The sequence below is a fragment of the Microcebus murinus genome, chromosome 4 (assembly GCF_040939455.1).
Source record: "Microcebus murinus isolate Inina chromosome 4, M.murinus_Inina_mat1.0, whole genome shotgun sequence".
Classification (NCBI taxonomy): domain Eukaryota; kingdom Metazoa; phylum Chordata; class Mammalia; order Primates; family Cheirogaleidae; genus Microcebus; species Microcebus murinus.
The window spans coordinates 53,301,776-53,329,563 of NC_134107.1; the positions used below are offsets into that span (position 1 = coordinate 53,301,776).

The 27,788-nt window shown below is 37.4% G+C and overlaps 3 protein-coding genes across 3 annotated transcripts in view; 1 reads left to right on the forward strand and 2 right to left on the reverse strand.

Moving 5' to 3' along the window:
* Window positions 1-27,788, reverse strand: part of EIF3F (eukaryotic translation initiation factor 3 subunit F) — a 288,155-nt gene that overhangs the window by 141,405 nt on the left and 118,962 nt on the right. The gene's annotated exons all lie outside the window — the stretch shown is intronic.
* On the reverse strand, window positions 45-980 carry LOC105881930 (olfactory receptor 5M5-like). Its single transcript, XM_012783926.2, has one exon. It carries the CDS (start codon window positions 978-980, stop codon window positions 45-47), a length of 936 nt encoding a protein of 311 aa, XP_012639380.2.
* On the forward strand, window positions 25,440-26,633 carry LOC105881943 (olfactory receptor 5P3). Its single transcript, XM_012783937.2, has one exon. The coding sequence runs from the start codon at window positions 25,464-25,466 to the stop codon at window positions 26,397-26,399; it is 936 nt and encodes a 311-aa protein (XP_012639391.1). The 5' UTR covers window positions 25,440-25,463; the 3' UTR covers window positions 26,400-26,633.

Here is a 27,788-nt window from a genome sequence, read left to right on the forward strand (position 1 = left end):
AGTGTATCAAATTTGCATAATGCCGCATTCTGATAATTTGCTCACTATGACTCTTTGCCCTCCAGCATCTTTTTCAGGGTGTCCTTTACTTCTGTGTTCCTCAGGCTGTAGATCAGAGGGTTAAGCATGGGAATTACAAGACTATAAAACACAGAGACCACTTTGTTGTTCTTCCATGAATTCCTTGCTGTAGGTTGCCGCAGGTACAGGAAAAACAGCGTTCCATAGAAGATGGTGACAACAGTGAGGTGGGAGGCGCAGGTGGAAAATGCTTTGCACTTGCCCTCAGAAGACTGGATTCTTAAGATGGAGAAAAGGATGCAGATGTAGGAGATGACGACAGTCATGAGGGATCCAGTGAGGTTCACCGCAGAGAAGATTAAGAGCTGCTTTTCTTTGTTGTGGGTGTCAGAGCAGGAGAGGGCGAGGAGGGGGGGGTCCGCACAGTAGAAGTGGTGGATGACGTTGGAGTCGCAGAAAGACAGCTGGAAAGTCAGAACTGTCTGTATCACGGAGTTTAGGAAGCCATAGGTATAGACCCCTACCACCAACTCACTGCAGACCCGCTGCGTCATAATGGCTGTGTAAATCAGGGGGTTGCAGATAGCCATGTAGCGGTCATAGGCCATTGTGGCCAATAGGAAGCATTCGGTAGTGGCAAAAGCACTGGAGAAGTATAGCTGAGCAAAACAGCCCAAGAAAGAGATGGTTTTTTTCTTCACCAATAAATTTTGCAGCATCTTGGGCCCAATGGAAGATGAGTAACAAAGATCAATGAATGCCAGGTGACTGAGGAAATAGTACATCGGGGTGTGGAGCCTGGAGTCTGCTCTGATGAGCAGGATCATGCCGAGGTTTCCCACCAGGGTGATGAGATAAATTACCAGGAACACCACAAAGAGGGGGAGCTGAAGCTCAGGTCTGTCTGTGAATCCCATAAGGATGAATTCTGTCACTGTGGTGCGATTGCCTCTTGCCATTTTGCTCTCTCACCTGAAGCAAAAAGAAGAGATATGGCATAAAAATGATTAGATACTTAAACACAAGAGCCTTTTACCTCTTTCATAGATTAAATGATTGGCTTTATAATTCCAATAGTTAAAAGCTGTCATTAGCCATGAGGCTTCAGTCTGCTAACACAGACTCACAAAGTCTGATCTCATTTATTTTTGGAATCGGGAACGATTTTCCCAGGACAGGATCTATTTTCATGTTAACAGTGGAAGTGTTTTCAGTTCAATTCCACAAATACTTCTGGGTCCCACGTGGAGCCAAGTAGCATGCTTGGTGCTGGGATGGAGATGGGTATGACATTGTCTTTGTTCTCATGGGGTTGAGTGGAAGGGTACACAAAGCATCATTCCATAAGGGGAGGTGAGCTGAGTATTATTAGAGCTGCACAGAGTGCTGTAGGCGTTCACAGGAGGGAGATATTGAGTGTGAATGGTGGAAATAGAAAGCTTTATTCATTCATTCTTGTTCGCTTATCAAACATACATTGTCCATCTCTAATGTACCTGTGCTAAGCGAAGGTGATACACAGATGAATAAAACACGTCTGCCTTCAGTGAGCTCGCAAGCTGGTAGGAGAAACATACATGTAAATAGCTAGTTACAATTCAGTGTGGGTTGCTGTGTAAGAGAAGAATCCCCTAACTCACCCTGCCTGCTGTGAGGGTGGTCTGTAAAGCAGTCTTTAAAAAGGCAATGCCAAATTGTCCTAAATTTTAGGCTGGATATTTTAAATTATAAATGCAATACATCCACTTGGTGAAATTACCAAGTAGGACAGAGGAATATACAGAGTTTTCTTCCCTCTACTTCTAATATAATTACTTAATGCTCTTCAATGTTAACAATTCCTTTTGTATCCTTCTAAAAAATGCTTAAGTATAAACAAGTAAGAATGCACACGCACACACACACACACACACACACTTTTCTATATAAATGAGATCATACAGTTTTGTACCTGTTTCTTTGTATACTTAGGAAGTATTTCCAAAACAACTCATAAATCCATGACATTCCTTTTCACAGTTGTATCATAATTTACTAATGAGTTCCCTCTTAATGGACATTTAAATGTTTACACTTTTTGTTTCTTTTTCTTCTGTTTCAGATAAAGCTGGAATAAATATCCCTAAACACATATGAGGATAAACTACTAGAAGTGACGTTTGGGTCAATATATATATATATATATATATATATATATATATATATTCATTTTTCTTTTTTGATGGTGATTGATAAATTGACCTCCAAGTAAGTTTCACCATGTTACACTCACTTCCAACAATATTGTGTAAGAATACTGATTTTCCCACACTGCTATCCAAAGTTTTATTCAATTTTAAACCTTTGCCATGGTGATGGTGAACATTGGTAACTCATGTTGTTTTAATTCATGTGTTTTTATGAGTAGGATTAAGCATTTCCCAAGTAATTATTTGTATGTTTTTTTTTCCTGTGAACTGTCAGTTCATTTAGTTTGTTAATTTTTCTATTATTTTATTGATTTTCTAAACATTTTATTTATATGGGGCTCTTTATTGCAAATTATTTTTCAGTTTATCACTTGTCCCTTTACTGTTAGTATAAATTTTTTTATTGTGCTATGAAGTAAGTTTTAAATTGTTTGATGTCAAATTTATCAAGCTTTTCTTTTTTGAATTATGATCTTTGTGATATGGTTATATGTGATTATATTGATATGTTTAGTTTAAAATTAAAAAAATTATCTCTTGTTTTATTCTAGTGATTTACTGGATTTCATTTTTATATTATGAACTTTGGTGTATCTGGAATTCAATTTTGATATAAGGAATGAGATGATCAACTACAGTCACCTGTTACTCAAGGACAGGAATACATTCTAAGAAATGCATCATTAAGTGATGTGTGAACCTCACAGAGAGCAGTTACACAAACCTAGATGGTACAACCTACTATGTGGCATATTTCTCCTAGGCTACAAACCTGTGTTGTGTGTTACTGTACCGAATACCGTAGGCTATTATAACACAGTGGTAAGTATTAGTGTGTCTAAACATACATAAACATAGAAAAGATACAGTAAAAATATGACATTATAATCTCATGGGACCACCATCATATATGTGGTCCATGATTGATCAGAACATTGCTATGTGTGCATGACTATGTTTTTATTTCTCCAAATGGCTAGCCAGGTGTCCAAATGCAGCTTGTTGATGAAATAATTTTCCTGATGATTTTGTTAATTTAAAACTCTGACTTTATCATATACAAAAACATCCTTAAGTACTTGAGTCAATTTCTGATTTTTTTTTTTGCAATCTTTTCTAGAGCCAGGACCAAATGTTTAAATACAATAGCTGTATAATTCATTTTAATATCTGGTGACAATTTTACTGGCCATTCTCACATATATGTTTTTCCAGATGAATACTAACATTATTTTATCAAGTTCCAAAAAAAGGAAATAATTCTGCTTGTACTTATAATGCTATTGCATTTAATTAATATGGTAATTTGGGAGGTAACTGACATCTTTACAATTGAATCTTCTTTTCTATAACTAAGGTATATATTTCATTTATTAAAAACTTTCCTTAATAGAATTTTAAAGTTTTCTTTAAACTTTACAGGCACACATCCTACTTATTTCTTTAAATTTTAAACACAGGTATTCTTTCTTTTTGTCAATATTGTAAATTTAATCTTTTTTCCTCATTTTTGTGGTCTATTTAAATAATATTTACATATAGGAAAGCTATTTATTTTTGTAAATTAACTTTATAATTATGTTCCTTACCATTTAAAAATAGTTTTCTAGTTGATTTCCTTGGGTTTTCAAATACATATTCATAAAATATGAAAGGATGTGAATTTCATCCCTCATTTCTATATAGTATTTTTTGTTCTTTTTTCTTTTCTGCTTGGATTGGCTAGTAATTTCAGAACAGTGTTAAGAAATCGTGACAATGGTGGCAGTTTTTACCTTTAACCTCTTGAAGGATGCCTCAGTGCAAGAAGACCCTCAGCACTATGGATGGCATAGGCTGAACAAAGTTACTGAGGTTTGAGAAAGACCAGACTTTAAAGACCCACAAATATTTGATGTGGTTAGAAATCAGGCTCCCAAGGAGCAGGCCTGTGTCTGGCATTGGCAGGGCAGGGCAAGAATGATAAATAAAGGCCCATATATAATTTGCCTAAATATTTAAAAGTTAAAAATCAAGATGAGAAGTTAATAAAATATGTTTTATCCTTCCTCCTCAACAACTATAACTTTATAATGAGACGGAAGGCGGAATTCTTGGGATCCCTGGAGCTCCAGGCTGGAAAGCAGTAGCATAGGAGGACTTGTCTCCAGCCCATGTGTACAAGCTCCATTCACACCACCGCGAACAGCCATCCCTCGGCTACCCTTAGCCCTAGGCGTGAGAGCATAAGCAGTGTGGCTCCTTACAATGGTGGTTTGGGAAAGACGCACTTATAGACTCTGGAATAAGCTGGGAGCCATTTGGGCAAGGAACTTTAGGGTCCTGTTACCTGGAAGATGGTCTAGAAGAGGTGCACTGTGGGTAGGTACATCCCTTTGCCCCATGAAATGTAGTACAGTAGAAAGAAGCCCAGAATAGCCCTAAAGAATGGGGCCAAGGCAGGGTCTCTTTTGTTTGGATCTAAGGGAAGTACTGCTTATGAGCAAGTGAAGAGAAGCATAACTAGGAGTGAATGTCTGGGCTAGGTAATGGAGGGCTTAATATCCCATTATAAGAAGTTTGGTCTGTATCTTGCAGGGAGTAGGCAGCTTTGACATGAACTGAGATGTCCACTGGAAGATGGAAAGAACCCCCAAAAGTGAAGAATGGATTAGAGAAGAATGTTTTAGGTAGAGAGAACAATTGAGCAAGGAGTTGAGTCGGGACAGCCCAGACCATGTTTGGTGATCATGAGCATCCTTTTGGGTAAGAGCAAGTACATGTGAAAGAGATCTGTGGGAGACAGACTGGATGTGAAGAGCTCTGAATGCCAGGGAGACCTAATAACTAGTTCAGTGTGAGCGTGGACCCACCAAGGATCTGAGCAGTGGAATGACTTGACCAGTGCTCAGCTTTCAGGGAATTAGTCTGGTGGTTTGTGTGGATGAAGGGAAGGGAGAGAGCTGTCAGTGGGGACACTCACTGAGGTGTTCTCCACATCAGAGAGGGTTAGGATTTGAACTAAGGAATGATGGTAGGAATGAGGAAAGGAGACAGATATGGGAGACATCCCAAAGACAGAGTCTGTGTCACTTTGCAATTGGCTGAGACTGAGTTTTCAAGTCTGGCATACCAGGATAATAATAATGTAAGAATTGACAGTTTAATTTAATTTTTACTTTATCTCTTTCCTAAGGAGGTCTGACACAGTTTAAACACACACACACACGATTTAAACACACACACACACACACACACACACACACACACAGACAAATGTACCAAAATAAATATCATAGAATTCAAAATAGAAGACACAATTGGGAGAAAAAAGAAGGGACTTTTTCCACTGTATGTATTTAACAATATTTCTGTGTAGTAGTGATTTTAGTAGAAATAGAAAGTCTAGACTAGGAGTGGAGTAGGAGGGAAGAGTGTTGAATCCAGTTTGAGGGGATGGTGGATGCCCATTGCACAATCAGAGCTATGACCCCGATTTGGGAGCCATTGATATTGAGATGATGGTATAAGATGTGGGAATTGATGAGATCATTCAGGGAGAGAGAAGTCAGTGACAGCAAGGGTTCAAGGACAGTCATTTGGGGAAATGTATCTTTAAGGGGTAGGAAGAGGAATCAGCAAGGAAGAAAAGGCGCCCTGAGATGACTGGGAAATAGTACGGATCCTTTTATTTATTTTTATTTTTTATTTTTTTGAGACAGAGTCTTGCTTTGTTGCCCAGGCTAGAGTGAGTGCCGTGGTGTCAGCCTAGCTCCCAGCAACCTCAAACTTCTGGGCTCAAGCAATCCTACTGCCTCAGCCTCCCGAGTAGCTGGGACTACATGCATGTGCCACCATGCCCAGCTAATTTTTTCTCTATATATTAGTTGGCCAATTAATTTCTTTCTATTTATAGTAGAGACGGGGTCTCACTCTTGCTCAGGCTGGTTTTGAACTCCTGACCTTGAGCAATCCGCCCACCTCGGCATCCCAGAGTGCTAGGATTACAGGCGTGAGCCACCGTGCCCAGCCAAAGGATCCTTTTAAATACAGGCATTTCTGACACTCCCGGCGTATGGTAGATGTGATCTGTTCTGTTGTGGTCCTGTCTTTTTCATTAGTAACTTAACACAAAACCAAACCTCTTCAGGCATTGCACTTAAACAGTCTTACTCAGTAAAATGTTTGCTTGTAAAATGTTCTGAAATCTCTGCCATCAAAAGGTGGTAGAGTGCTCGTTTGGATTCATTTCTAGAATTGATCAAGTCTTCCACCTCCATTTGAATTATAACAGTTCCCACTCAAAACAGAGACGTGGAAAGCTTTGGTAACTCTGAAAGAGCCCAAACAGGCAGTGTGTAGACTCGCCTTATTTAACAGCTCTTGTGTGTCAGAAAACTTTTACTATATTAGCTATTATTTATATGTTTTCACATTTGCCTATAAGGTTTCTAAGATGGTTAATACATTATACTTTGAAATTTCTAAAAAAAATCCTATTGCATTAGCTAAATATTTATCATTTATCATATAGAAATGTTCTGCATTCCAAAAGACTTCTAATTGAATTAATTTCTAAGTTTGAAGATTACAAATAATTAGTCTATTCATCCTTAGAATATAACCAGACCTGATGATAAGCTCTAGGAAAAACAAAATAATAAATCTTTAATAATAAAAATTTAACTTTTAATGTTCTACCCTAAGAGAAAATTTGTAGTCCCCTTTAAAAAGAAAATGCTGACTATTGAGATTTAATTACTGTCAACTTAATGATAATAACCAATGATTATTTGAATACTTTCAATGTGCTCAGATTCATTTTGTTTCACATATATTATTTTATTTAATATGTAATTATATTTCCCCATTTTCTTATGGAGAAAACTAAGACATAGAAATATTCAGTAGTTTGACCAATTCCCAAAGTAGATGAGCCAGAATTTGAAACCAGGTAGACTAATTCCAGAGCCTTCAGCCTGAATTATACTGTCTTCCTATTTATGATTTCTCAGTATTTATTTATTTCATGATTTTGTTTTTCCTATTCTTTCCTTGCAAAGTTAGACTACTATGAGAAAATTTTAGGCATATTGGGATGCATTTAACAACACTTTTAACATTTATTGTTGTGCTCAACCAATATATTCAATGTTTGACAATTCAGTGTTGTTTTGTTCCTTACTATTATTCATTAGGGGTGAACAATTCAAACAACTTTGTTGAATAATCTAAGAAATGTTCTTAACCCCTGGAAAGGGAAGGGCACATGAACCACCTTGGGAATCTGATTAAAGCTGATCGTCTATTCCTTGGAAAGTTTCACGCATTCAAAATTTTGCTTGCAATTTCAGAACCTTCATGAGTTTATCAAGTCTCTGGTATGATTTATTTCCTCATAAAACAATGCACTGACAAAAATAAAATTGCAGTTTTTCGAAGTAAGAGCCAACCAATTCTTCTCCGTCCCATCTCTGACAGAAGCAAAGCACACCTGTTCCAAAGCCCTGTCCTCTCCACGGTCCAGACTGAAACCCTTTTCTTGGCTGCCTGTGGCTTTTGCTATGGCAGCCTTAAAGGGAAATACAACTTACCAAGCACTTGGACAGTTAGGCAGGATTCCTAATGTCCTGGAAGGATCCACCTAGTGCATTTCTATTCAGACAAACACGTTTCTTCATGTCTGATGGGAGGGCTTGATTTCTGTGTTCTACAGACAAACCTGTGAGTATTTATAAAGTTAAAGTGTAATGAGTTCATTATCTTTTGTTATTCCAGAGCTTCCTGGGCACCAAGGGAACAGTTTATACAAAGTTTCTCTGAGATATTTTACATTTGATTTAAATCACCCTTGGGAATTAAAATCCCGGAATCGGCTAGTAGGTAACGATGACTCATGTTATGAGGCTTTGGTGCCTGTTCTCAGGATGATTCCCAAGTTCAGAACCTTTGATGTGGTTCTAGGATACAGGGATCCTGCCCTTGCCAGGACATCTGCAGTGGCTGGCCTTGAAGTTGCCACTGCGGTGAGGTCCCATGAATGTTTTATAGGGAGCTTGATAAGATTATGCAGAGATTATATGACTAGGATGAACTGATGGGACATTTTTGCTTGCAAAGAAAAGATGGTTTTGGTTAGCATGTTTATCACAACAGATAATGTAAGAGAAAAGTTGTCTTAATGTTTCCTACTGTTATATATTTCCCATTGAATCAATTTAAGGAATGAACTCATACCCAAGACCAGGTCAGAGCCTCAACATTCTAATGGTCCTGTAGGCTTCTTTCCCTTTGTCTCTCCCTTCCCCATTCCTTTAGGAATTTAAATCAGGGCAATTGATACTTCCTGGTGTGTCCAAGGTCAGCTTCTCAATGGCCACTGGGGAAAAAAAGATTAGAACCTGGATCTCCAGGTCATTAATTGCAGTGATTTAGCACAGCCTTTAAAGTCCAAAACGGGATCCTCAACCTTGGCATTTAAAGCAAGGCTGAGCTAAGGTCAGAGTATTCTCACATTAGAAAGTAACTTTTATATCCCTTAGCATTTCCCAAGTTCATTAATCCGCACGGAATAAGAGGAAACTGGAAGAGCAGTGCATTGGGGTCAGACCTGGAGGCATGGTTTTAGTCATCTTTGCTGGTTTAAGTAACTTGTAGCAGGTAAATCTATGACTTTTCCTTCTGGTTAATGGAGAGAGTTCTTAGGTTAATATGGTGGGAAGCAAAAAGTAAGTTTCATTTGCTAATTGAAGAAATCTGCTGTTTTGCATGATTTAATGACACCCAGGTTTTCTTAATAATAAGCCATGAGACTTTTGTTTCCAGAGTCCCTAGGACTGTGCTCCTACCTTGAGTAGTAACCAAAGGGACTGGAGAGAGGCCATGGAACTACTGCCATTTCTGTCACATGTCATCAATATCATTTCACTGTCTATTCCTACTTCAAATGATAATGTACTTTTTAGTAAGAATTGTTTTTTTTTCATGGAATTCTCATTCCATGATGAACCAATTATAGGAATTGAGTATCTGGAGGAAAATCCAGTCAGGTCTTCTAAAGGCTGGGCTTGTAGAAAGCAGATAGTATTGTGGATCTTGTCTGGTGAATGCCCAGGAGGGGGAAGCTGAGGGGAGAAACTGCTGTGTATCTCACCGAGCAGAGGAAGACTGACAATGGCACTTGCGAGTCAGTATTTACGCTACACTCCATTACTCGGCAAAACTGGGAAAGAGAAGTTCTAAGTCCAAGCACGTCAGATAGTCACCAATGAGAGTCTAAAGAAGGGGAAGGTGTTTTAAGGATCTGCTGGGTCATGGGATTGAATTCTAGTTTTTAGGAAGGACTTGTGTTAAAGGGAGGTGCACATGTGACTCATGCATCCAACTGGGGATACACTTTGACAAAGAACATTCTCCAGATTGTAAGTTTGTTCATATTAATTCTTGAGGGTGGTGACTAGTAAAAGTGCCAGGGGCGCAGCTCAAAACCACTGATCGTTAGTCCTATACAACCAGGAACCTATATGGAGTTGATGATTCTTTCATAGAACTGCGAGTTGGTGGGGGCTCTGAATTACCGTGTCTGCCCTGGAGTAGCTGATGTGCTGCTGCATTTGGTTTGAGACTTCATTATACATTTGGATCTCCCTTGATGCAATGTTCCCACGTTAATACAGTGTTGAGTAAGTTAAGTGACTAGAAATGTTCCCTTATAATTCTGTCCTAATGTTACCAAAACTTAAACAGGGTTGAAAGAAATGTTAGTGTCATCATGGAGTAGGAAATCCAAACTCAGGGTAAAGGAAGGCTTTTACTTTCTTTGTATTTGTGAGCCATGCTTATATTGTGACTCCCCATAAGACAGCTTAGCTGTCTGGGCTGAGGAAAGTCTTTGTTCTTTATGACCTGAGAAAAGATGCTCTGGGCTGTAATTATGCTGAGGCTATCGTAATTCAAATGCCCAATTTTTAGCATCTGTCTGAGATTTTTTGAATTACACCAACACATTGACTATAGGATTTATTCAATAATATGTACTATAACAGAAAATTATTTTCCAAGAAATAACTCGCATGGTACTTGAAATTACAATTAACTTGTATTGTTTTCCTTTAGAGTGAAAATTCATGGATGAGAGTAACTCAGAATTTTTACTACATAAGTGCAAGAGGAACAGGTGTTATGTGATCAGTATTCACCACCCATATGTCCCACAGAGTGTGACACAGAAAAAGGGAATGGCATGAAGAAAATTTTTTTTTTTTTTTTTTGAGACAGAGTCTCGCTTTGTTGTCCAGGCTAGAGTGAGTGCCGTGGCGTCAGGCTAGCTCACAGCAACCTCAAACTCCTGGGCTCGAGCGATCCTTCTGCCTCAGCCTCCCGAGTAGCTGGGACTACAGGCATGTGCCACCATGCCCGGCTAATTTTTTATATACATATCAGTTGGCCAATTAATTTCTTTCTATTTATAGTAGAGATGGGGTCTCGCTCTTGGTCAGGCTGGTTTTGAACTCCTGACCTTGAGCAATCCACCCACCTCGGCCTCCCAGAGAGCTAGGATTACAGGCGTGAGCCACCACGCCCGGCAAGAAAATTTTTATTTGAGAAAACAACAGATAAACACTAAGCAACCACTAAACAAATTTTTCTAATATGGACTGTTACTCTTGTTTTATACAGAACATTTTGGTTTTCTGCATTTGATAAATATTTTTGTAATTCAAACATATTATCTCAGTTTGTAACACCAAACAGATTGGGCTTCAGTTTCAGCTTAATTAACAGCAGAGACCTGCTTTCCTCTGATGCACATTCAATAGTCTTTTTTGGGGGTTGGGGGAGGGGTGCTATCTCTAGGAAATTCCTTTCCTAGGAATGCCTTGAAGTATATTTCAGGGATCCAGGGATTCAATGTGCTTATGGGGTCGTGGTTACCTGAGCCAAGATAGGACAAGACTTGAGCCAGTTTGTTTTGTAATCTCGGAGAAGAAAATTGGACAGACTCAGGGAGAGAGGTGGAAGAAGTAGCTAAAAAAGCTTCAGAGGGGAGAATCCTTGGAATTTAAAGCAAGATGAATACCTGGGAGAGGAAGACATTTCTAATAGCACTGGTCATCTTTACAGAAACACTAATAAAAAAGCTGGCAATCTTCTGAGCAAAACCCTAGGAGGCAAGAGCTAGAGTCCATGGTAAGATAAGAGATAGATGATGATCCAGTCAGCATGCAGAAGCAGAAAGGCTGTCATGGTGCATGTCCCTGAACTCAAGTGAGCCCAAGCCAGCAGGTTATTTTGGACTTTCGTCGTCGTCACCATCAATGTGTAGCCCACAGGGTGACCAAAGGACATGGATTGCCCACAGGATACCCTGGCCAGGAGATAAGGATCCTTGGAGGGTGGAGCACATAAGAAATGAATCTGGATAAAGGTGCCCATCATGACAATGGTTGTCCTCTGTAAGATGAGTCTGTGCAGTATCCTGAGGGAATGGCAGTCCACCATATGGATTAAAATGTGCAAGGGACAAGAGAAGTTCCAACCCCACTGGGATATATGGATTGTCTCCTGCTTCCACACACAGATGAGGACATTCAATATGAAGAAAGACATGGAGAGAGACCTTTGATGTGCTTCATTTTCTGGGAACACATGGGGGAGGCACTTGGGTTTGGTGTACTGAATTTCTCCAGTCATTTTGTTCTTTGATTTATTTTCTTCTGGGGAAAAATGAGAAATTTACAGACATTGAGGAAAACAATGAATTATCAGAGGGATTGAGATTATATGTAAATAGTTTTCCCTAAACACATTTTTGGTGTTATGCAAACATAATTCCAAAGTTGTGTTCATGCATTTGTACAATGTTAGTGCATACAAAAAACATTCAACATGGTTTTAAAAATATTGACATTTGCTCCTATGAATCTTCTTACTCCAAGCTATTTTTGAGTCTTCTTTTTCTCTCCACCCTTTTTAAAATTATACTACTCTGGCTTGCATTCTGATAATACCCTGCCTTGCATTTCAGCCTAATTTTAGCAATCAATTTCTAAAGAATAAAAATATCCAGGTAAAAAGGTAGTCTGTAAAAGTGTTCAATGGAAGGAATTCTGACGATATATCATGACTTGATCTTTTTATTTAGAGGGATATTAAATTACAAGACACATGGTACATTAGTGACTTCTTCATATGATTTAACATATGAAGATAAGATGATAAGATGCTGTTATTTGACAGGTACTCTAGGTGTGTCCTTCTCTCACATAGACAGATGTTCAGAGAGCTGGCTGAGTGTTCATTGATACACTGCACCCTCACATCCTTTTCTTTCCTGCTCTTTTCAATATGATTTTGTGTGAAAATGTTCTTTATGGACCAACTGAATACCTAGAACTATAGCATTAATTAACGAATTCATTCTTCAAAGCTAGGCTCCATAATAGTTTCCAACCATTCTATCTTTAGAATTGTTTTAACTTATTCATAAGCATATGTAGTTAAATAAAAAAGCCTTTCTGCTTTAGCCCATGTATTTATACTGAAGTTGAAATTTTAAATTCCTTTATTTTTTGCACATTTCATATTGCTTTTGCATTATTGTGCATTATTAATCTTTATTTGTATACTCTTCCCCTAAGTATTTATTAATAATTTGCAAGTATAGAAGCTTACAATATACTCTGTATGTAAAAAATTGAAAATATTGAAAATAATTGAAATACCCATGTCCTTCATTATTATAGAACTTTGTTGAGAAAAGCAATCTGATAAAACAAGATAGAATATGAAGATGGAGATAATTCTCTTATGCATTTTATGATAAAACAAGATAGTAAAAGATCTTAATATCTTTTGGGTCAGGAATTATTTCTAAAAGCTTTTTTTTTTTTTAAGAGATAGGGGCTTGCTCTGTCATCTGGGCTGAGTGCAGTCACATGATCATAGCTCACTGTAACCTTGAACTTCTGGGCTCAAGTGATCCTCCCAGCTCAGTCTCCTGAGTAGCTAGGATTATAGGTGTGCACTGCCACACCAGGCTAATTTTTTTGTAGAGATGGAATCTTGCTATGATGCCCAGGCTGGTCTTGAACTCCTGGTCTCAAGTGATCCTCCCAACTCCACCTCCCTAATAGCTGGGATTATAGGCATGAGCCACCATGCTTAGTGACAAAGGCAATTTTTTATGTGAAGTTAAAAATTCCTTCTTTACTCTCATTTATACTCTTCTAGTTTCACTATTTTTTTGTAAGTCAGATTCTATTTGCTTGAAAATTGGATCCCTATCATTCCTAGAATTTTTCTGATCTTTCACTTGGTGAATATGCTCACATTTGCTCAGAATGCAACTGATCTAGGAGATCACTTTCAAGCCTGTGGATTCCTGAATGAAACCTGACCAGATGGTCCCTCTCAGTGGTGGAGAAAGCTACAGATTCAGATGGTACTCACCAGTCATCCATAAAGCAGTTAGCAGAGATTTTAGAAATTTTATTTAAAAATGCCAGTTTTGTTTAATTTCAAATAGCCAGGTAGTTTCAGGCCCCAACGGGGGAAAAGGTGTATTTCTTAGTATCTTTAAGTACTGTTTGAATATATGTACATATGTGTATCTATATATACACACACACACACAGGTAAGAATTAATGACATCTCCTGTTGCTCTAATGGCCCCATTATCTGGGAATGGGCTGTGACTTGCAGAAGAATCAGCTCCAGCTGCTGGGGAAGCAGGGATAGGCAGAGATGTCTCACCTGTGAGTCCTTTGGGGCTTTTTCTTCAATTCTCCACCTCATCTTCAGTTCCAAACATAGGAGATGGGAATCCCTGGACTAATAATCCTCAAACTCAATGGGGTCTCTAAAATTGACTATGAGCAGAGGCTTCCCTTTTCCCTGATGAGTCATTAAACCATCTACTCTGAGCCAACTAATCCAAACCCAAAGTCTAGTTTCAGGTAAACAATTTAAATATCAAAGGGAAGTAATTGTTCTAATGAACTTGAAAATATATTTATTTATGATTGCAATAAGATAAATCAGCCCTGGCTTCAGATAAGAACCAGCATGCTAATAGAACTAAATAATAATAACAAATAAGAGCATTTATCTCTTATTTCTCTGAAGAAAAATGATATTCCTTTGATTTGCTATGTTGGCTGGGATGAGTAGATCCAGAAGCCTCCATTTGAATCTTCCAATATAGTAGCCCTATTCTATGGATCAGGGAGCCAACATGGGAGGATTTTTGCCAATTGTTAACCAAAACTATTTCAATTATAAATCTGGGTGCTATTGGAGTCACAATAAGGTGAAATTGGATCAAAATTCCACTTATAATAATTCCACTTATTCTTATTGAAAGATTTCCACTAATTCTTATAAGTTTCCTCTCTGATTGTTGGACTCCAGTGGAGTTCTGGCCCTCCAAAAATTAGTGTAGCTAGGAGTCTGTGTGTCATAGTCCCTGAAAGGTCTATTTCCCTTTTTCATGAATAATTAGTTCCCTTTAAAATGGATTTAAACCCATTCGGAATAGGTGAGGAATGAGAGTCAGAGAATATGTATGTGATATTGCAAATTTTCTTCCTCAAGGTACATAGTCTCTCCTTAATGCAAGCAACTCTAGATCTCTGAATTGATTTAGGTCCAGGATTGTGTGAAGAGATTTCACTACATTTCATGGTATTTCAAATCAGGCTCCTTCTCTCTCTGACCCTAAAATGTATTAAGTCATACATACTTAATGTAGAGCCTTACTGGGTTGCCCATTGGTGGTTCTAAGGACACCATGCTTAATTAGCCATCTCCAAATTACTGTTGCACCTTAGACTGCAAACATTAAATTGACCGTAAAGCTTTTTTTTTGTCTGAAGACATTAAAGACAAGTGCTTCTGTACAATGTAGACTTTCAAAATGGAAGTTTTTCAGCACAAAATGAGATTTATAGAAAGACATTAAATTATCACTATAAAACTTGGTAAAAATCCAAAAAAAAAAAAAAGTAGCTAAGCAAACCTGATGTGTACTGGTATAAATGTGGGAGATGTAAAAGTAAAGTGAGCAGGCAAATAACCATATAGGCCCTACTTTCAATGTCTGAAATGACTGAAGGAATAAACCACATAAGGTATAGAGCATTCATAATTTCTAGGATTTTAGTTCTGTATGATACTAAAAATATACAAGTATATTCACATCTAATCTTCCTAAATTTCTTATATACATATATATATTTATTTCATGAAATTGTGGGGGTATAATGGATTAATAAAATTTTTTATATATTGATAAGATTCTGGACATGGGATTAGATTTAAACATGACATAACTCAATACTGCAAACTTTCAGGAAAGGTCAATTGCTACAAATGATAAGCACATTTTATGTAGATTTTTTTCTTTTTAAATTTTATTTAGACTTTTATGATTCTTTTGTTCTTTCTTTCCAGTAAGCTTTCTCAGGTTGAAGATAAGCACATTTTAAATGCTGAACAGCATGAATCTTTTGCTAAGTGTCCAAATGGATTTATCGTAACCCAAATATAGAGGTTGCATTCCTGTCAAGCTCATAGTCTGGCAAAACTGCTTTTTAATACTCCTACAGAAGCTTCAGTAGACTTATTTGCCAAGCCAACATGTTGGCTAATATGTATGACAAATTAGGTCCTGTCTCAAGTTGCATTTCCAAGGCAATAGCATCAGGCACTGCCTGCCCCCCTAGTTTTACTGACTGCAATAGCTGTTTCTATGACCACTGGAGCCTTTGAAGTGCACCTGCATTTTAGGATGATACTTCTCCAAATACAAAAGTTCTTGCTGTTAAAAGCTCCATGCTCCATTTTTGTCTTATGAATTGCACTGCATCTTCATATTTCATTACACCTTCAAATGATGCAAGAGCAAAAAGCACTGGAGCTCTTCCAAGGCCTGCAACACAATAAACAGCAACATAATAACCAAGTTCTTCAAGAAACTTTTTTTACAAGGCTTAACCAGTTATCAACAATTTGGTTGGAGAGAAATACACAGCATTAAAGGCGAATCAAGAACAAAGGTGCCTTCTTTGTCCACAAGAGTAGTGTCATAAGTTGCTTCACATACTCTTATTATACTACTGTGGTAACTCTATACTGTGACAACATAAGGATACTTTCGCTTGTACTCAACATAGCACAGGAAGTCCTAGTCAGAGCGATCAGCAAGAGAAAGAAATAAAGGGCATCCAAATTGGAAAAGAGAAGGTCAAACTATCCCTGTTTGCTAATGATATGATATTATATCTAGAAAAACCCTAAAAACTCCTCCAAAAGACTCCTAGAATTGATAAATAAATTCAGTAAAGTCTCAAGTTACAAAATCAATGTAGACAAATCAGTAGCATTTGTATACACTAATAAAAACCAAGCTGAGACTCAAATCAAGTACTGAGTACAATCACAATAGCTGCAAAAACCAACCAACCAAACAAACAAAAAACCAAACAAAAACAAAAACAAAAAAAAAAACAAAACCCTGGAATATACTTAACCAAGAAGGTAGAGGATATCTACAAAGAGATCTACAAAATAGTGATGAAAGAAATTGCTGGTGATACAAAGAAATGGAAAACCACCTCATGCATATGAGTTGGAAGAATCAATATTGTTAAAATGTCCATACTACTCAAAGTGATTTAGACATTCAATGTAATTCCCATCAAAATACCAATGTCATTATTCACAGAATTAGAAAAAAACTATTCTAAATTTTAGCTGTTTCTATGACAACTGGAGCCTTTGAAGTACACCTGCATTTTAGGATGATACTTCTCCAAATACAAAAGTTCTTGCTGTTAAAACTCCATGCTCCACTTTTGTCTTATGAATTGCACTTTTAAAATATGGAATTGAAAAAGAGCCCAAGTAGCCAAAGAAATTCTAAGCTAAAAGAACAAATCTGGAGGTATCACATTACCTGACTTAAAATTATAGTACAAGGTGGTAGTAAACAAAACAGTATGGTACTGGTATAAAAGTAGACATATAGATTAGTGGAGCACAATAGAGAACTCAGATATAAAACCACATACCAACAACCAACTGATCTTTGGCAAAATAGACAAAAACATACACTGGGTAAAGGTCACCTTATTCAATAAATGGTGCTGGTAAAATTGGATAGCCACATGCAGACAAATAAAACTGGTTACCTATATCTCACCATACACAAAAATTAACTCAAGATGGATTAAAGACTTAAATGTAAGTCCTGACACTATAAAATTCTAGAATAAAACTTAGGAAAAACTCTTTTGGACATTGGCCTAGGTAAAGAATTTATGACTAAGACCCCCAAAGCAAATACAACAACAACAAAATGGAACTTAATTAAACTAAAATGTTTCTGTACAGCAGAAGAAATAATCAAAAGAGTAAATAGACAACCTACAGCATGGGAGAAAATAATCATTTGCATTTGCCAAAAGACTAATATCTAGAATCTACAAGGAATTCAAACAAGTCAGCAAGAAAAAACAAAATAACCCCATTCAAAAGTGGACAAAAGACATGAACAGACACTTTTCAAAAGAAGATAGACAAATGGCCAACAACCATGAAAAAATGCTCAACATCACTAGTCATCATGGAAATGCAAAGTAAAACCACAGTGAAATACTACCTTACCCTTGTCAGAATGGCCATTGTCATAAAACAGTAGATGCTGGTGTGAATGTGGTGAAAAGGGAACACAATAGATGCTGGCACAGAAGTGGTGAAAAGGGAACTGATGATAGGAATGTAAATTAATACAACCTCTATGAAAAACAGTATGACGATTCCTCAAAGAAACAAATGTAAACTTACCATTCAATCCAGTAATCCCTCTACTGGGTATTTACCCAATGAAAAGAAGTCATTATATCAAAAGCACACATGCACTTATATGTTTATTACAACACAATTCACAATTGCAAAGATATGGAATTGACCTATGTGCCCACCAACTGAAAAAAATGAATAAAGAAAATGTGATATATATACACATACACACACACACACACACACACACACACACACCGTGGAATATTACTCAACCATAAAAAAGAATGAAATAATGTCTTTTGCTGTAATTTTTATGGAACTGGAGGACATTATCCCAAGTGAAGTATCTCAGAAACAGAAAAGCAAATACTGCATGTATTCACTTATATATAGGAACTAAATGATGGCTATACATGGTCCTACAGAGTGGTATAATGGACTTTGGTGGGGGAAGGTGGGACACTGGTGAGGAATCAAAAATTACCTGTCAGGTACGACATACACTATTTGGTTGATGGGTACGCTAAAAGCCCTGACTTCGCCACTATACAATTCATCCGTGTAACAAAAAAACACTTGTATACCCTAAATCTATTGAAATTCAAAAAAAAAAAAAAAAAAAAGAAATCGAGGATGGATTAAGAAGCTAAGTACATAAAACCAGTAATAACTCCTTGCCCAGCTTCCAGATCTGATCCACTTTTAAGACCCAGAACCCTCTGATTGAGGGAAAGATCAGGCACCAGGAAGAAGGACCCTGAAAATCATGACAAAAGAAGTAATGAATCTTTTTGCCTTTCCTCAAAGAGAACTCTGGTCATCATTACTGGAGTAACTAAATCCTGGGAGAACAGAAATATCGAAACTTATCAAGGCTGGTAATATGCAAAATTTGAATTGACATTGATAACTGTGATCCAAAGATTCATCATGGCTATCCTTAGGGCATATGAGAACCAGATAATAAAAGATATCCTGGGCCCATGTCTGGCTCCCAGCAGCATAGACCTACTCAAAAACTATTTCCTTAGTCCCCCAAAATATTAATATAATCAGAGTGGACAAATGGTAGAATGGCAGTGGGCAGAACATTCACATTGATTCCTTAGCTTTGAGTTAAGAGCAATTTTAGTAGGGAAGCCCATGTGGAAGTCTGTGAAACTGTCCATCCCCTATAAGAATGAGACAGATCCCCCATAGAATGGGAGAAAATTTTCGCAAGCTACACATCCTATAAAGGGCTGATAACTAGAATTTATTTAGAACTCAGGAAAATCAGCAAGAAAAAAATCAAACAACCCTATAAAAAGTGGGCAAAGGATGTGAACAGAAATTTTTCAAAAGAAGACAGAATAATGGCCAACAAACATGAAAAAATGCTCGACATCTCTAATCATCAGGGAAATGCAAATCAAAACTGCAATGAGATATCACTTATCTCCAGTAAGAATGGCCTTTATCAAAAAGTCCCCAAACAATAAATGTTGGCGTGGATGTGGAGAGATAGGAACACTCCCACACTGTTGGTGGGACTGCAAACTAGTTCAACCTCTGTGGAAAGCAATATGGAGATACCTTAAAGTGATACAAGTAGAATTACCATTTGATCCAGTAATTCCACTACTGGGCATCTACCCAAATGATCCAATGACACTCTACAAAAAAGACACCTGCACTCAAATGTTTATAGCGGCACAATTCACAATTGCAAAGATGTAGAAACAACCTAAGTGCCCATCAATACATGAGTGGATATTAATAAAATGTGGTATATGTATACCCTGGAGTTCTACTCAGCCATAAAAATAATGGTGATATAGCACCTCTTGTATTATCCTGGATAGAGCTGGAAGTAATATTCAGACACAAGAAAACAATGGTGATCTAGCACCTCTTGTATTATCCTTGATGGACTTGGAGGGTATTCTATTAATATTAAGTGAAGTATTACAAGAATGGAAAAATAAGCACCACATGTACTCGCCAGCAAATTGGTATTAATGGATCAACACTTAAGTGTACATACAGTAATAACATTCATCAGGTGTTGGGCAGATGTGGGGGGAGAAGAGGACGGATATATTCACACCTAATGGGTACAGTGCACACCATCTGGAGGATAGACACACTTGAAGCTCTGACTCAGGTGGAGCAAAGGCAATACATGTAACCTAAACATTTGTATCCCTATAATATGCTGAAATAAAAAAAATTTAAAATAAATAAATAAAAATAATAAAAGAAAAAAAGAGAATGAGACAGATCCTACAAACTCAACAAAGTATTAACCCCAAATGCACCTGCTATGCCAGATGTGCAGAATCTTTGCTTAAAAAAATGAACACAACCTCATAGATGATACATACATTCATAATCTTTCCCAGAATTATGTTAACTCTATTAACCCATGTTATGATATCATATTAGAACACTATAAGAAAAATCTAGATCTTTCCAACAACCTATAAGCACAAAATGGAACAAAAGACCCACCTATGAAGAAAAAAGTGAAACAAATAGCAACTTAGACGGTTGGATGGAACGTTCTGTGTGAACTCCTCCATTCTCTATGCCATGGCTCTGGATCTTAGATATAAGGCTCCAGTTTCTGGGCCAACGATTTGATCTTGGAATTACTCTTTCTTTTTTTGATGGGCAGCACATATCTGTAGCTGAATAGTTTTGTCAACCTCTTTCCTGCTCGTAGAGTTTCGGAAGTCTGACAGCTGTCTTTCATTTTGTTCTGTTTATGTCCCTTTAAGTCCACCCTGGTGGTTTTTTTGATAGTATATCATTTTTGAAAACCTTTTGGGTCTCCCTTGTATGTTCTGAGTGTTCATAACATTGGACAAGAGGGTTCTTCACAAGTATTTCCTTGATAATCCCATCTTTAATCTTGATTTCTGCTAAAATGGTAGAGGAGATTCGTGAGCCACATACCTAATCTCTTCAGCACTAGCAAAAGTTGCTATTTGTCTGGCCACACCTTTGGTTTTCTTTCCAGAGCATGCTTCCCAACAGTGAATCTCACATTTCAACATCTTTTGCAATCCAAATATGCTGAGACTTTCCAAAATCATCTAGTCATGGCTGCTTTTTGCCTAGAAGTTTGTCCTCTCACATCTTAATATAATGAGTAAGAAAAGCCAGGCTGTACCTTCGACACTTCACTTGTAAATCTCCTCAGCTAAATATCCAAGTCCATCACTTAAAAGTTCTGCTTTCTATATAACTTGTAGGACACAATTCAGCTAGACTTTTTGCTACTATATAACAAGGATCACTTTTCCACCAATTTCCAAAGACATGCTCCTCATTTTCTTCTGAGCTCTTGCCCAGCAAAATGGACTAAAAAGCATGACTGAAGTCTATGCTGTCTACAAGAAAGTCACCTGAAATATAATAATATAGGCAAGTTGAAAGTAAAATAATGAAAAAAGGTATGGTGTATAAGCATCAACCAAAGGAAAAGGGCTATATTAACATATAGCCTTTGAATTAGCTATATTAATATCAGTGTAGAATTCAGAGCAAAGAAAATTACTAGAGACATAGAGGGATATTGCATAATTATATAATTCTTAAAATGATAAAACTATAGAAATGAAGAACAGATTAGGGTATACTTGAAGTTAAGGAGGGTATGGGGATGGGAAGGAAGTTGTGGCTATAAAAGAGTAACATGAGGGGTCCTTGTGGTGCTGGAAATGTTCTGTATCTTGACTGTATCACTCAATATCCTGGTTGTGATATTGTGCTATAGGTTTTTAAGATGTTTCCATTGGAAAAAACTGGGTAAATGGCATATGGGACCCCGCTGTATTATTATTTCTTACAACTGCATATGAATCTACAATAATCTCAAAATAAAAATTTAATTAAAAAACAAAGGTTCTACCATGTAGAAATATACAAAAACCATAGCACTTATATTTTCCCAGAAGAATTTAAATTTGAATTGAAATTATATCTGGTACACTGTACCCTTGTTTATGTTTATAAGTCCCAATACAGTTAGAATGATTTTAATGATTCATCAAAAGCTTTTATTAAAACATTCTAATGGATACACAAAAAATTTATAGAAGTTCTTAGGCAATATATATTTTTATGAGCATGCGTATCTGTAATTTTCTTTGTCTTGGTGGATTTCTAGTGGAATTTTTATAAACAAGTAGTGTACTCAAGGGAGTATATCCCCAAAGACCCCAAATCTCATAAATGTAGCCTTTCTGTACACTGACAATTCTTTGGAATTTGTCGTTATCATTAAGATGTTGTTCTCATCTACAGGTAATACTTTTTCTTTTCTATTGATATAAGTATGTTTGTTTCTCATTTTTGTATTAGAAGTTAAGGTATGGTTACTTCAGGGAAATAATCATTTGTTGAACATTCACTTATGTCTATGATCAGTGCTTGGTGTTATCTTGTACATCATCTTATTTAACATAAGAATACCATGAAGCCTTTTTTTAAACAAATAAATAAAGTAATGAAAGGTTGAAGAGTTTATATAAAATTTCCAAGATTCCATCGATTGTCAATGGCAAAGTTGAATCCAATCCCGGGCGTGTATGTCTCCAAAGCTCATGGCATTTCTGTCCAACACGTTGCTTTGATGCCATAATGCACTCATCACTGACTCTGAATTTGCGTCATAATATGTCTATTTTTTCTTAAAATTTTAAGCTTTCATTCAGTCTTGGTTCCATGCCACTTAATAAAGTTCCTACCACTGTCCTATACAAAGATAAGAAAGCTAGGACTTTGAAATTCTGACATGTAATTGGATGACGTTCATATGATAGCATGCTATTGCTAACTTAATTTACATATGAAGTTATTCAAGCATCTCAGTTTAGAATAGAAGTGTGACAATGTGGCTGGAGCACATGGCTGTTGATGCCAGTGTGAGAATGTGTGTGTGTGTGTGTGTATGTGAGAGAGAGAGAGAGAGAGAGAGATGGAGAGAGAGGGAAACAGAGAGAGAGTTCAGTCTGCTTGACACTGAATTCTTCTGGGAAAAATAAGTTATTATTTAATTTTTATTGATCTTTTAACAACAGAATTATGAGAATTTTTGTATTTGCTATTGATGAGGAGTGATAATGCTGCAATAAAGAATGGAGGTTTCCAAGAGTAAATAAATCTTATATTAAAAGATATGGGAAATATTAAATTATCCTAATTTTCTTCCAATAGCCTCATCTGTGTTCATTTCTCTACTTTCGCCTAGAATGTCATCTCCATTCAACTGGAGCTAAGAATGGTTATTTTCAAGTATCCTTATGTTCTCTGGAATCAAGAGGTTCCACTTCTATCTCTTTTTAACTCTTTTTCACCTTTTCTCTGTGCCCTATGGTATTCATAGTCATTAACAAAATCTCTTATGTCCTCAATATCTCTTTTGAACATTCCATTCCCTTAGCTGTCATTTTCAACAGATATTTGGCTGTCCTAGAGGAGAAAGTTTTCTCTGCAGCCTTCTCAAGTGATCCACACTCTCTCTTACCACTTTTAACCCTGGGCCTGGTAGTGGTTAGGGTCCTCCCTTTCCCTCATTGCTGTGTATAGCAAAATGCTCTCTCTCCTATGTACAAGCACCCATAGTTAAGCTTTACATCATGAGACTATACTAAGGCTCCTTTTGCAATCATCTTCTGACTCACATCATGTTGTCTCCTCATCTTTGGGAGATTTTCGGCTCCGGCTCACTCTCTTGTTCTCTGATGTTATTCCTGTCATAATTCCTGATGATTTTACTATCTCTACGTAGAGGATCTTCTTAGTTTCTTGACTCCTCCTTCAAAGATCTTGTTTTGCTTCCTACCAAAACCAGTCCCTTCCATTGTTAGAGTTTAGACATTATCACTTGCCAATAACTATAATTTTTCCATAATCTCATTTTAAGCATCCCAAATTGTAATTACCACCATGTCTTGTCTTTCCAGTTCATTCTCCCCAGTAGAATAATTACAGAAAATATTCGATCCTTGGAGGTCTAGAAACTTTTTGTTGATTTTATCCATCTCATGTACTTACTGCATCTTTACTTAGCTTGAATGTAATGGTTATTTTATTCTCTACCTTGTGTGTACTCTCAGATGCCACATCTACCCCTTCTGTTGCTCTGCAAAAAGAAAATCCTGGTTAACTCTTATTCCTCAACTATCAAACACCCACAACTGTTCAGCTGAAAACAGAGGTATATCAATTCCCTAGGTTCTGAGCACTAGAAGAGACTTTTTATCACCTTCCTCATGGAATTGTCATTACCTTCCAGACACAACGTTATAGGAATTACTGGATTACAAAGTCACCTTTTCAAATGTAGTATTTATATATTAGCATAATTTAAAAGACCTTTTTGAACACATAATGAATCAAGTATGCTTTTTGATATTCTATATTCTTCTGCAGAAATTATAGAAAAGATTTATGTGATATAAAGATGGTAATCAAATAGAGGAAGTCCAGGAATATGGTTTTTCATCTCAGTTAACAGAAAGCCATTTGACCTAAAATTAGTTTTTTAGATCTTAGTTTACAACTTTGTAAAATGCAGAAAGTGAAGTGAATTATTTCTGGGATCTTTTGAAGCTAAGCATCCTGTGAGAAAGCTCTCATATGTTTCTTGCTTTTTCATAATTTTTCTCAAGCAAGTTGGTATGGGGAAGAGCTTTCCAGAAGCTGACCTAGAGATCTAATTTTATCAGGCAGGGACTATTCAGATGGGGCTGGATACTTGTGTTATGTAGGAGGCTGGAACCTTCTATTGGCAACCCAGCCCCAGATTATGCAGAGTCTCAGCACTCGTGGAAGCTTCCAGGAGTAACCTGATCAATGTATCTTCCCTGGATTGGCTCACTATAATTTCATTTCCTCTTTAAAACCTCAGTCTTTCTTTGCCTACTTGTTCATGATTTGAGCGTGTTACCCCACCTCCTGCCTTTGTCTACACTTCCTTGATATTGGTTGTACTTTCCCCCAATTGTGAGACCTTTGGGTGGGAACCACAGCCCATTACTGAGCTAGTGACTGCTTTCTGGTCCTCTGTTTTAGCATGCAACTCATCTGCTTGACCTCTGCATTGAATTGAGTATTCATAATAACTGTACATCTTCTTGCATACAAGAAGTGATACCTTAGACATCCTTTTGAGGTTGCTCTTTTCCATAGGTCTTGGTCCCTTCTGATATTTCTGCCTTGCTTCAATTATGTCTTTAGCTTGAGAAGATCCAGTTACTGATTCATACAATCTAGTGGCCAACTCTGAGATATGCTCATGGGAGAAACTGTTCCTCACAAAACACCCAAACTAACCACATGTGGTGAGTTTACACATGAGTGCCTATATTATGATTTTTATTATATAGATATTGTAAAAATATTAATAAAATCCACATTATAAATTCCATTCTAATATTCATTTGTTTTTCTTTCAGTGGGCACCATTCCCAATATAGATGGGGACTGGAAACTACACAACTGTGACAGAGTTCATTATTTTGGGGTTAACAGAGGATACTACACTTTGTGCTATCTTATTTATTGTGTTTCTAGGAATCTATGTTGTCACCTTAATGGGTAATGTCAGCATAATCATGTTAATCAGAAGAAGTCCTCATCTTCATGCACCCATGTACCTTTTCCTCTGCCATTTGGCCTTTGTAGATGTCGGGTACTCCTCATCAGTCACACCTGTCATGCTCATGGGCTTCCTCAGGAAAGGAGCCTCTCTCCCTGCTATTGGCTGCATGGCCCAGCTCTGTTCTGTGGTGACCTTTGGGACAGCTGAATGCTTCCTGCTGGCCGCCATGGCCTACGATCGCTACGTGGCCATCTGCTCTCCTCTCCTCTACTCCACCCACATGTCCCCCAGGGTCTGCATCATCTTAGTGGGAGCCTCCTACCTGGGGGGATGTGTGAACGCTTGGACTTTCACTGGCTGCTTATTAAGTCTGACCTTCTGCGGGCCAAATAAAGTCAATCACTTTTTCTGTGACTATTCACCACTTTTGAAGCTTTCTTGTTCTCATGATTTTACTTCTGAAATAATTCCAGCCATCTCTTCTGGTTCCATCATTGTGGTCACTGTGTTTGTCATAGCTGTCTCCTACATCTACATCCTCATCACCATCCTGAAGATGCGCTCCACCGAGGGGCGCCACAAGGCCTTCTCCACCTGCACCTCCCACCTCACTGCGGTCACTCTGTTCTATGGGACCATTACATTCATTTACGTGATGCCCAAGTCCAGCTATTCAACTGACCAGAACAAGGTGGTGTCTGTGTTTTACACGGTGGTGATCCCCATGTTGAACCCCCTCATCTACAGTCTCAGGAACAAGGAGATCATGGGGGCTCTGAAGAGACAGCTTGGAAGAAAAATATTTTCTTAATGACACTGGTTATTTTGATATATTATTTGAAGAATTTGATATATTATTATTGCATAGACATACTAATAAAAGGACATTGGGTGTTTGTGAATAAAGGATATCCATCCATATACCATTAGCTAGCATGGAGCTTTTTAATCAATTGAGAGGTGGATTTTCAGATATTAAAAAGTAAATCAGAAGCCCATCATATATTGACTTTAATAAGATTAAATTAAAATTTTATATTGAGAACACAAATTGTTTCATGTGAAAAATTCTTAATCTGCTGAAAAGTCTTTAAAAAATTTATTCATATTTTCCAAAAGTTGTTCTCTGCCACAAGTTAAGGTTATAATATCTTCAAATCTTTAGAAGTGTCCATCTTCAACATCAGCTTATCCTAAGATAAGCTTGATAACCACAGTTATGACTGAGTACATTCTGAGAGGAAGTGACAAAGTGGAACCAGATATATTCTTCCTGGAGCTGGAGACCTTCTAGAGATGTTACCTTCTGAGGATGAGCTTTGTGAACCCAGAAAAATCTGGTCTGTGTCTCTGGCCTCTCATTCAGGAATAGTTATAGGGGTCTCAAGAGAAGAACAGGATGTGTTGTTTCTGACTGATCTGTGAATTTTTCTGTCAGGTCAAAACAGATGACTTCCTATGTGGAAATGAGCAGGGTTCCTAAACTCCTCAGAGACTGAGTGAAGCAAAAACAGACACTAATTTCTAAAAGGAGAATCTAGCTTGTAGTGTGACATTATGACTGTGAGTAACAAACCTTTGGAGTGACTTGTTAATGGTCAGACCTACATCTTACTCAAGAAGCTTGAGGGAACTGGACCATCTCTCTTCTGAAATTGTGACTGCCCCTGGAGAGGCTGAATCAACCTCTACATGCTGACCACTACCAGATTTATTTCCATTTCCTGTCCCCTCTTCTGTGTTTCACACACAAATTTCAACTTTCTGGTAAAACAACCATAGGGTATCAATCATTCCATTTGCTCATTTGTTCTTTCATATATTCAAGAATCATATTTGGTAACTCTTACAATGTAGGCACTGTCCTAGGCTAATGAGGATATAAGTGACAAACAGCCAAAGATGTCTGCCATCATGGAATTTATCTTCTAGCATAGGAGTCAAACAAGAAAACTAACAAGTAAGTCATACAGGCTATTAGCAGGGGGATGAGTGCTATGGAGGGTTGATATGCCTGTGTAGGGAGTGGTTACTGTAGGTCTCACTGGGAATATAACATCTGAGCAATGATTGAGGAGGTGAGGATAGTTCATGTCTAATACGGTGATACCTGTGAACAGTTGTGTGAGTCTAATCTTCCCCTCAGAGGCATGAAATTTACGTTTGAGGTTTCTGTTCCAACAATGGTAGGGTTGATCAT

Excerpts from the sequence above, each read along its gene's own strand:
- LOC105881930 (XM_012783926.2), bottom strand. The coding sequence starts at position 980 with ATGGCAAGAGGCAATCGCACCACAGTGACAGAATTCATCCTTATGGGA.
- LOC105881943 (XM_012783937.2), top strand. The coding sequence starts at position 25,464 with ATGGGGACTGGAAACTACACAACTGTGACAGAGTTCATTATTTTGGGG.